The 12260-nt window shown below is 28.9% G+C and overlaps 1 protein-coding gene across 1 annotated transcript in view; it reads right to left on the bottom strand.

Moving 5' to 3' along the window:
* The window catches only part of LOC101238025 (uncharacterized), a 167948-nt gene that overhangs the window by 146873 nt on the left and 8815 nt on the right, over positions 1 to 12260 (bottom strand). The window contains exon 2 of the mRNA XM_065804169.1: positions 6041 to 6086. Within this exon, the coding sequence (XP_065660241.1) occupies positions 6041 to 6086 (46 nt within the window). The remainder of the gene's footprint in view (positions 1 to 6040; positions 6087 to 12260) is intronic.

The following is a 12260-nucleotide window of genomic DNA, read 5'->3' as shown; positions in this document are numbered from 1 at the left end:
AACCTGATGCAAATCATCATGCCCACTAGACGGCAACTGCTATATTTAGTGCTAAGATGTATGCCTTTGGTGACCAGCTGAATTATGATCAAGATAAAATGGAGAAACTGCGTCGTGTTTGCATATTCAATACACTTTTCTACGTAAAGGCGAGGCTAGCCACCCCTTTTGAAGCCAATGCACAATCATATGATCTTCAGTTATATCATAATCTTCACATGTTAAAGAAAACTGACCTAGAGGTTGGTGAGGCGACCATTCTTGCACTGAACAGGCATCTGTGGTATCTGACTGAAGAAACTGCTATTTTTTCTCTTTTTTCAAGTTTGGTGCCAGAATTGGAAAAGAAACAAATAGCTACACAACTTATCAAAGTAAAGAAAGACATGCCACTGGATAAAGGACCAGTTTTTCCACAGTTGGTTTCATCCACAAAATTAGTATATTTGATTGGCAAGAAATTTTGGCTCCTGTTCAAGCTACTTGGAATTGAAACAGCCTGGTTACACTTGCAGCCAGCACAGTGGTAAACAAGAAGTGATTTTCAAGAAGCAGCTATGTTTATTTGGCATGCAAAAGTTGTTAATAATTTTGCTGAAAGAGCCATGAAACTCATCACAGACTTTGCAAACACTTTAACTAAAGATGAAATACAGAAACAATATTTGTTACAGGTTATTGAAAAGCAGACACAAAGTACCAGATTTTAAAAAAATGAACCCTGGGAAACATTTAAAAACTGTTTTTTTCTTAGAGACATCAGTACCAATTTACCATATTTAAATCGTATAAAATAACCTTACTGAACTTTTTTCATTATGTTCATTGTTTAAATAAACATATCAACAGTTTTTCTAAATTTAAAAAAAAAAAAATTGTTATATTTTCAATATTACAATTTTTTCATATTAATTTCAATTTTAAATAATATGAAAAACATTTTCTTTGTAGTGGCAAGGCTTACAGTTGTTTCTAAATCCTAAAGTATGATTTTTCTTATATTTTATGATAAAAAGAATGGGAAAATATCCAGGGAATTTAATGAACATGATGGATATTTTTCAAAGGTAGTAAAGTTCTAATAATCTGACTTGATGCCATGCAGAGGGTTTAATCAACCATTTTTAACCAACAGTCAGGCACTCAAGTAAGAGCATCGTAAAGTTAAACTCCAAAGCCACAAGCCTTATATCTACTTTAAGATGGCATTCCTCCACTATACGCAATAGCCGGAAGCCTTTTTCCTATCAACAATTCATTTGAAACTTTTGTCCTTAATCTAGATTTTCCAGTGAGTGCATTGGTAATAATATGAAATACTGCTTTCAAATCAGTGCAGAAATGCAAAATTTCTATTTTCCAGTTAAGGCCCATGTTAAGCCTTTTGATTACTACATCAAGTTCAAAAATGTTTAAATGCATTGCTCCATCTTTTTTTAACCAATAAACAACTTCGATTAAATTGACATTATCCTCAACAATCACGTCTAATGCTACTAGCATTTATTGGCATCAACCCAAACTATTGCCTCATTACCATAAACACCCCATTTTCCTTTTGCAGGATTATCATTGCGTGTTTTTTTTCCTTTCCATTCAGTATTTTTTCAATATAATTGCATTTAATTTTTTCGTCTCATGCTTTTGTCAGGGCACTTTTTTAACAAAGCTAAACGCAACCAACTGCAAACTAGAAGATTCCCTGTCATTTTTCCACACAAAGTAAAGATGTTACATCTTGTTAGTGAATTTGGAATTTTAACAAAATCATTATCTCTTTTCCGACATTCTTAGAACTCTTGCTCATTCTTAGAATTCTTGCTCATTCATACACACGAACCACTGGCTTACAATGTAGTCAATATATTTACAAATAGTCAAGTACGCAATTAACAGTTACCCTGTCTTCATTTACAGTATCATTAATGTATGATGTTATTATAAATATCATCAATATATGATGACGTTTTCATTATGACTAGCGCAACATTTAGACCAAATCCTAAACATGTTAAACAAAACCTTTGTCTATGGAACACAACAGTTTGATAAGCCTAGAGTTTCTGATTAATTTTGAGTTACATGTAAGCCAAAGATAAATTATAGAAACCTTTTTCTCGAAACTCAAGTCTCAAAGTTTGTCAGCACATGCATCTGTGTTCAGTCTGAATGCTTTAAAAGACATGTTTAGTACCCAGAAGTCTAACACCAGTCATAACAACAAATATCACAAGTTGCAGATATTAATACATCAAGAGCCACTATTTCAATCATTCCCATCAAGAAACAATAACCAAGTTATTTAAAGTTTGAACTTTAAGTGCTCCCACAAAAGCTGCATTCCCGTTTGGCATGAAAATTAAAATTTGGCTAACACCTTCGCACTGGTTTTATTTTTGTTGTTGCACATTTCTTTTAAATGAAACAGCAAGGACACTCTGAGTTAATCAACATCCTGAGGATGTCCAACCGTATTGTAGGTAACACCATTACTCATTGTTTGGGGAGAGAATTGATGCAAACATTTTCTCCCTTAAGTTGTTTTGGATACATTTTTGATATGTGTCGATACTCTTCACATGAGAATCATAGCACTTTACTTTCCTCATGTTTTCTACCTGATTTGTTTTTATTATTGTTGCTTTGTAAATGACAATCTCTTGCAAATAATTAGGGAGTTTGTACTCATAGCATACTGATTTTGTTTAATCTTCTTGCAAGGAGCCAATAGGTCTTTTTTTTTAGTCAATTGCAGCAGCATAAAAATTTTCCTGTGTTCTTCCATTACATTCCTCGATCATGAGTGCTTGTGCAATAATTTGTCTTAGCATTCATTGAACATCTTCAGGAAGTCTAGATACACACAACTCTTTTTTCTGGTAGCCTACCAATTAGGGTAGATAGACTGTGCAGTTCCTCATTTAATCTCTCAAAATCTTCTTTGTCAGTTTCTGATAACTGTTGGTAGACTGCAAATCGCTAGTTTAGTTCATTTAGAACCGCTCGCTAGTTTATTTACACCAACAAGCTTACAAACCAGTTCAATTTTTTCTGGCCATTTTGTAACAGATTGATTTTCATTTCCGTTAAACTCTAGAATTTACTTTAATCAAATTTTATTAATATTTTGCTAAACAGCTTGTAGTTCCACATAAAAAAAAAACAACTCTTGTCAAATTTGCGTAAAATGCATAGAAAATCTCTTTGTGAAATTCAACATAATATATATACAAACTAAATTACCCAGATATCTACAATTATGTCTTTTATATATAGTTTTAATTCAGAAAATTTTAATTTTTTATTATAATGTGTAATAACACATGTAGAAAAAATCTAAGCAAAAATATTGTTGCTGAGTTTTTATAATCAAACTAACGATTCGTTTGTTATATTCTGAATAACTACTGTACAGAAGAGTGCAGTGCAAGTGATAGTGATAGATAGATCAAGAATATATATATATATATATATATATATATATATATATATATATATATATATATATATATATATATATATATATATATATATGATATATATATATATATATATATATATATATATATATATATATATATATATATATATATATATATATATATATATATATATATATATATATATATATATATATATATAGAACTCTTATATGTTGTCAGAAAGTTTTTTCCATATTTTGTTGACAAAAAGTAAAAATTAAAATGCAAGACCAGAATATTTTTTTTATTAATTGATAGACTGCCTGCCTCAACCAAACCCTCAGTCGATGTAGCAGCACTCCCTTGCGAGTCAGGCTAAAAGATAGTAGATGTAGCATCACTCTGTTGCGAGTCAGGCTATTGGTCAGTCAATATAGCAGCACTCCCTTGCGAGTCAGGCTATTTGTCAGTCGATCTAGTAGCACTCCCTTGCAAGTCAGGCTATAAGATAATCAATGTAGCAATACTCCGTGCATGATTTACAGTAAAAAAAATAAAAATAAAAACATTTTATTAAAAAAATTAAAAATAAAAACATCTTATTAAAAAAATAAAAATAAAAACATTGTTTATATTGTTAAAAACATTCAGAATGTTTTTAAAAACATTCTGGTCAATTAAATTTACGTTTTTGTGGTTTTTTTAAAAAACGATTTATTTGTAATTAAATTAATGGTTTTAACTTTCTGACAACACGCAAATGTTGGACGAAAGTCAAAAGTAATTAAAAGTGACGTATGTGTTGGCGTAAGAATCATTTTTTTCCTTCCGCTCTTCCCAAATGCAACAACCTATATATATATATATAATATATATATATATATATATATATATATATATATATATATATATATATATATATATATATATATATATATATATATATATATATATATATATATATATATATATATATATATATATATATATATATATATATATATATATATATATACATATATATATATATATATATATATATATATATATATATATATATATATATATATATATATATATATATATATATATATATATATATATATATATATATATATATATATATATATATATATATATATATATATATATATATATATATATATATATATATATATAAAAGTAATTAAAAGTGACGTATGTGTTGGCGTAAGAATCATTTTTTTCCTTCCGCTCTTCCCAAATGCAACAACCTATATATATATATATATATATATATATATATATATATATATATATATATATATATATATATATATATATATATATATATATATATATATATATATATATATATATATATATATATATATATATATATATATATATATATATTTATATATATATATATATATATGTTTTATGCTTTATATGTTAACAATTTTGACCTAATTTTTTATTTAATTTATTTAAACATAAAACTTACTACATTTTATCTCAGAAATTAAAATTTCTAAAATAAAACGTTGTAATTTTTTTCAAGTGTATATAACAATTGAAAAAATTTACTTAAAGAATTTTTAACGTTTAAAAGTTTAAGAATTTGTAATGTTTAAAAGAAACATTACTTAAAGAATTTTTACCTAAATTTTTCTATATTTTAAAATTTTTTTAAAACTTTCTTATAAAAAAATATTTCCAGTTTGTTTACTAAAAATAAATGCATGCAATAATATTTAATACATGCAATCACTGCATAATTAAGGTAGTTCAGGTAACTAATAGTTGGTATTCAAGGTAACTGATAGTTTAAATACAACACTTTTCACAAAACTTTTTTTGTGTCAATTTATTGTGATAATTGTTTGTTTTTTCTTTTATTGTTAATATAACATTTTCACACACCAGTTTATCGATTTTAGCCAAGATTTCAATATCTTTACACTCCACTTCAGACACTCTAGAAATCAATTTGCCTAGCTGATGTCTAAAACATGATTAATTTTTGTTGCCACTTTGTTTAGTATTCTATACTATAGAATATTATAGATATTGCATATTAATATAGACTATGGTAATATATTATTTATACTTTTATGCCAATATATTATTTAGTATATTTTTTTATACTTTTATACCAATATATAATGTATTGGTATATAATATATGTAATAAATTATCTAATAAAATATTATATTTTTGATATCATTCCAAAGTTTTCCAAAAAATAACTTTTGTTGTTCTGACTTTTCCAATTTTTATGCTTGTTCCAGATTATTTATGTTAATAAAAAATCTTGCCCTTGGCTAAAATTCCCAAAACACAACCAAATTCACAAAAATAGCAAAAAAAGTAAAAAATAACTTTTTATTGCCACATGTGACAATAAAAATTTATTATTATTAAATTTGTAGCTATTTGTTTTTCCTGAGAAGTCTTGGGGCCAAGATTAATTTTTGCCTTGAGTTCTGTTATTTTAAAACGTAATACAATTGTATTGCATTTTAAAATAACAACTTTTTTTATAAATCGTCGTCAAAAACAAAATTAAGCAAGAAGATATAAAAAAGTAAGCAAAAAGTAACAACTGCACTAAACAATTTTCAATAAACTTTTACCTGAACTAAATCCAGCACAAAACAATAATAGGACCAGCAAATTTTTCTAAAAAATAAACAAAAGCATATTTTTTGAAACGATAATTTTTTGAGTAAAATTAAATTTTTTTAAATTTCCCGCATTTGTTTCGAAAAAAAAGCGGAACACGGAAACTTAAATCGCGAAAAATGTAGGAATAATTCTTAACGGGTTAAATGTTGGAATTAGAAACTTAAAGGTATCAGTACATGTTTTTTTAGTTATTAAAGTGCTCCAAGAAAGCCTAACCGACTTATTACCGTGGAGGAGCATTCAAACAAGATAATCACGCATCCTTCCTTGCCAGTGTCACTTATTGGGCTAGAGCGGGCATTAAACCTGGAACTCTTGGTTCTGAGAAAGAACTTAAACCACCGCTTCAAGGCTGCTCATAATATATACATACATCGACTGATACTATAATTAGATAATAAATAACATGATATTATTTTTCCTTCGTTTGTTTTTAAACAAATCGCGAGGTACAAAAGAAAATTTGGATAATTAAATGATAGTTAAAAAAATAAAATATGTTGTATCAATCTAGATTTTCCAGTGTTGTAAGTAAGTTGTAAATAAATTGATTGATTTTTTGGTAATACTGATTGTATGTTCATGATTTAGTTGTTGTTGTTTTTTTGTTATTGTTTAGAGCAATCTTTGAATGGCGAAGCAGTATTCGGGGAGGCTGCCGCCAAAGACTTCCCGCCGCTCGGAGACTGTGAGGACCTTGACCCCCCTTCCCCCTCCCCCTCCACACACACACTTTTTTCAAAAGTTTTATCTTTCAGTTTTGAAAAAGTTTTTTTATTATCTTAAAGAACTTTTATGACCTTTAAACTCGCCTTCAGTATGCAAGCAAATATTGATTTTATCGAATTAATTTTTTCATTATTTAATTCTATTGAATTAAACGTTAAAAAAAGAGCCTAATTGCATTTGAAATGCAATCATTTTTTAACATCAACCAAAAAGAAAAATTTTGAGGTGAAATTAATTTTACGTCAATTTTAATAAGTGATGAGTCAAAACTATCAGAAATTAATAACTTATTTTTTTGAATCTAATAAAAATCTGCCTGCGCAGAAATCAAGGCAAACAGTTAGAGATCAAAACTTATATTCAAAAATATGAAAAAAATCACAAGCCCAAACGGAGGATGTGAAAATAAATGATTTTCTTCAGGTCGTCAAAGCTGTCATCACTTTTATGAGAGGAAGAATAGACGCTGATTTATCACTTTCGACAATGTCAATGCCACTAGGAGGCATAAGAATTGGCAAGGCATGGTTGTGAGACACTGGCCTAATTGCAGAAGGTACATTAGGATATAAAATCTATGAAATAATAAGCTACTTTTGCATGACAAAGACAGCAGGATTTGCCAGAAAATCCTGCTGTCTTTGTCACGCAAAAGTAGCAATCTTTGTCCAAACCATAGGAATCGCAAACAACAAATTTCTTTTATCCAATGCGTCAAGTTCGAGTAGCATGACACACAAATTATGAGGTGCCTATTTCTATGGTATTTTGGTTCTGTCCAAACCATAGGAATCGCAAACAACAAATTTCTTTTATCCAATGCGTCAAGTTCAAGTAGCATGACACACAAATTATGAGGTGCCTATTTCTAGTTTCCAAGCTTCATACTAAAGTAAGCAAATTTGACAAAAGTGGTGATATTTTTTCTCTGTTACTTCCTGGTGAATAGTCCACAAACATAGCAAAAACTGTAAAGCTGGTTTATATTTTTTTTATCTTTTTAAAGGAATTATACTTATTATTTTAGCTAAACACGTGTAATAAATTTGTAGTTAGTCAGTTTTTAATTATTAACTTATAAAGCCTACACTTCGCTGACAATGTGCTGTAAGAACAAAATTTTAATTATCAACTTATAAAGCTACCACTTACTTCACCGTAAGAAAAAATTAATTATTTGCTATGAACTTTTTATCAATCACATCTCTTGGTTCCACTAATCACAACCTACCTGATATAGCCGACAAACAGGTTGATCCATTGTTTGGCATTCCTATCACTCCAGCTTCTGTACCTGATGTGATTTCCTCCTTAGACTCTTCTACAGCTTGTAGTCCGCACAACATACCTTTTATAGTTTTGCAGAAGTGTTATCCGGAGCTGTCGTCTATACTCTCAAAACTATTTAACAAGTGCTTATCAGAGTCTTTTTTTCCAGCTTGGTTGAAAGCGGCATCTGTTATCCCTATTTTCAAAAGTTCTGGAGAACAATCTGACTTATCTAACTTCTGTTTTCTTCCTATCATTCGCATGGTTTTTGAGTCTTTAATTAACAAGTACTTTTCATCTCTCATTTTGAATTGAATAGCTTACTTTCTGGCCATCAATATGGATTTCGATATTCTTGTTCTACAGCTGATTTGTTAACGGTAAAAACCAATAGGATTAATCATGAATTAGATAGATGTGGAGAGATTAAGGCCTCTTTTCTTTCGGAGTATCAGGTAGATTGTTGAATCTTACCCTACCAATCGTAGTATAAAAGTTATCCTCGATGGACAGCTCTCTTCTTTATATCCTTCATGGTCCTATACTTTTTTTAATAAACATTAGCGATCTCCCTGAAACTCTCATATTTAAGATGGCATTGTTTGCTGATAATACTACCATTTATTATTGTCTTGATAAGAACCCAACAATTTCTGGTTGCTTAGAGCTTGTAAAGGATCTCACTTTTGCTACTATTGCTACTATCTTTTTATCGTGCTCGCCACTTTCTTACTCTTGATTCTATTCTTTATCTCTAAATCTCAAATCTGTCCTTGTATGGAATACTGTTGCGATATCTGAAGCGGAGCTTTGAATGACGTTTTTTCTCTTTTAGACAAGGTGCAAAAACGCATTGTAAACATAGTTGGACCTGTTCTTGCAGTCAACCTTCAACCATTATCACATCGTCGTGATGTTGTTTTTCTTTCTCTTTTCTTTAAATGCTAAAATGGGCACTAGGGTGTCCCAAAAAAAAAAAAGACTATACCCTCAAATGTTTGGGATTTAGTCTGTTGAAAAAGAAAATATGCATATGTTATGGTTCATCTAGTCTACAATTGCAAGATGTATATTTTGAAAATTAGGATATAACAATTTTTTTCGTATTTTTATTACTTTCGCTTTTGTAATAATTGTTATGAAAAAAGCATTGTTGATAAAATCATACAGAAAGATTTATTAGATAAGCTTAAGAATGTTTATAAATTTTTCTAATAGAGTTACTTGTTAAATAATTTTAACTGGTGCAGAAGTGTTCACAATATCAATTTTTATTTGTTTTTACATGAAATGTTCAAAAACGAAAATAAAGCAAGGTGCAAAGAGAAAATGCAACTGCTCTATTAGTCCTAAAAGAACTGTTTACCGTCTTAATTATCTTATAAACAAATTGCCCACAAATCAACTGCCTTCTTTAAGAAATGTGTTGAGGTGTCATCTATTCTTAAACTTTGAAAAAACCTACATGTTCAGGCCGTCAAAGTTTCACATTGCGTGTCCACAAAAACGTCTTGGATTTGAACGTGTGTTTTGAAGAAGTTTGTGTAAATCATTTTGGGATCAATTATGTTGTTGCCGGAGTTATTTCTGTATGGACCAAAGCAGGTTTCGGAGATTGTATTCAGAAAGGAACTCAAGTAAGGTAATTAACAACCTTTAAAACAATGAATATTTTTTCAGTTCGTACTTGTTTTTTGTTAGTTTAACTGTAATTGTTATCTATAAAAAAAAAATTTATTATTTACTTAGGGACAAATTAAAGAAGTTCATTAAAAAATACACTGAAATGCTAAAAATGAAATGACTTGAGTTTAAAGATATAACAAAAAATAATATTCTAGTAGAAGAATTTCAGTTCGAATTAAGTAATCTTTTTAGTATTTCAAAAATAGATTTTGGAAATTAAGAGCAGCTAATAATGACCTAGAAGTAGTTGAAAATGATCTAGAACTCTTTGAAGGCCAAATGAAGGAAAGAAAAATTTTCATTGAGGAAAAAGATGATGCAGCTTGCAGAGATAGAACGGAAAAGAGGAGACTAAGATTTCTAACTATAGAAAAACAAAAACAAAAAGAGATTCATAGAGTTCAAGGAAGCCAGGATAGAAGTATATAAATACGTAGTAAAAATTTAGATGAATTTGAAACAACCGACTGCAAATTTGAATCTTCAACAGTTAATGAATTTGGCGAAAAACTTATGAAGGAAAAAAAAAAGGTAATTGTGAACTACTACGTCATTAAAAATAATTTTAATTTATAATGAAGTATTTATTTTATTTTCGGAACAACTTTATTATTAATAGAGGAAAATTAACAACAAATTTTAATAAAAAATTTATTTATTAAACACTTTTAGATTAAAGAAAATGACTAAAATAATCATAGAGCTTACTCCTGATGAGCTTATTGAAGTAACATCAATTGTGGTAGCAAGATATAATATTGGAATATGACCTCAGACCGCAATTGTGTCTGCCATTTTTTCCAAATCTAATGTTAATTTTAAAGAAATAAACATCTCTAGATCTTCTGTTCACAGAAAACGGTTTTCAGTCAACAGGAAACCTTCTAAGAAAGCAAATCATTGATTTACTAAAAGATAAAAGACTAGTTATACATTTTGACACTAAACTTGTTAAAGAAATTTCAGAAGACATTCAAATATCTGTTGTTTATGACAGATTGCCTGTGAGCGTTAGTTCTCCAGATTGCGACGATATATTGCTTGGGATTGTCCAATTAAAAAATGGTACTAGAGCATGCCAGGCAATTGAACTTATAAAATTTTTAGAATATTACGAGTGTATTAATCTTTAATTAATGTTTGCTTGCTGCTGCGATACAACAAGTAGTAACACGGGTAAATATGCTGGAGCAATTTAATTACTGAGCGTAAAACTTAACCTTTCTTTAATATGGTTGTTATGCATGCATCACATATATGAGCTGCATGTCTCACTTCATGGAATTACTCACAAGAAAGACAAAAGATCCCATAGAGCATTATATTCAAAGTTAAAAAAAAAGTTGAACGAAGTTTGTACATTAGAGAAAACTCTAAATAATATTGTAACAATGAGTTGGGATGACCTAGAATTTGATTCAGTGTTGTACACTCTTGCAAAAGATGCCCTTACTTTTTGTTCAACAGCTAAAAAATACTTTTGCAAGAGGTGATTATAGAAACCTTTATTGTTTGTTATTGGAAATGACAAAAAATGTTATTAAAATAATGACAGAAAAGGAAGAAAATGAGGTACAGAAGGGAAGTTTTTTTACCGCCATTCTTTATGCACCATGGTTTTTTAAAAGCTCTCAGTCTTCAAAAGCACCCAAGAATGACCTTGATGCTTTCAGGACAAGTCTTAAAATACAAAAGCAATACAATGATCAGTTAGGGCAGTCTTTAACAAAGAGTATAAGATAACATTCTATGTACTTAACTCCCTAGCTGGTTGTGTTAGCAATTGGAGATCGTAGCGTTGAAGACAATGAAAAAATAAAAACGATTAATAACCAACTTAAGTTTCCTATGCCTACATTCCATATTGGGTATTCTCAAATTATTCCAGTTCTTAATTTCGAAACAACACTAATTCTTCTGGTTGGTTCAGAGTCTTGGTATCTTTTCAAAATTATTGGAATTTCAAAAAGCGATGTTGAACAATGGGTTTACGGTGGAGTAAAATCTTAACATAATACTGAAAGTTTTCGTAAGTTCTGTATATTTGTAAATATCTCTCTACTACTAACGATTGCACAGAAAGAAACATCAAGCTTATACAAGACTTTAGAAAAGGCAAAATATAATGTTTGTTGCAAAAGATCATAGGAAAAAACTACAAGCCAAAATGCCAAATGATCAACTCACAAAAGCATATACTTTATAACTGTTTTCCTATGCTTTTAATTTAATAAAAAAAGATTTTTAACTTTGTAATTCATTTTTTCTCTCTGTAACGGTTGTTTTTTTTCATTATTTAATTCTGCAAAATAAACTTGTAAGTTGGGGTTTTTTACATTTGTTAAAGGAAAATTGTCTCAGTAATATGCGCGTAAAACCGTAAAAAAATATAAATCTCTCTGAATTTATAACTACACATCTATTAAAGTTGCAAACTTTGGATAAAAAATTTTATATATTCTATCTTAATAGACCAAATCACAT

The sequence above is a fragment of the Hydra vulgaris genome, chromosome 08 (genome assembly GCF_038396675.1).
Source record: "Hydra vulgaris chromosome 08, alternate assembly HydraT2T_AEP".
Taxonomy (NCBI): Eukaryota; Metazoa; Cnidaria; class Hydrozoa; order Anthoathecata; family Hydridae; genus Hydra; species Hydra vulgaris.
The sequence above is the reverse complement of the archived record's forward strand: the minus strand, read 5'-3'. Positions and strand labels throughout refer to the sequence as shown.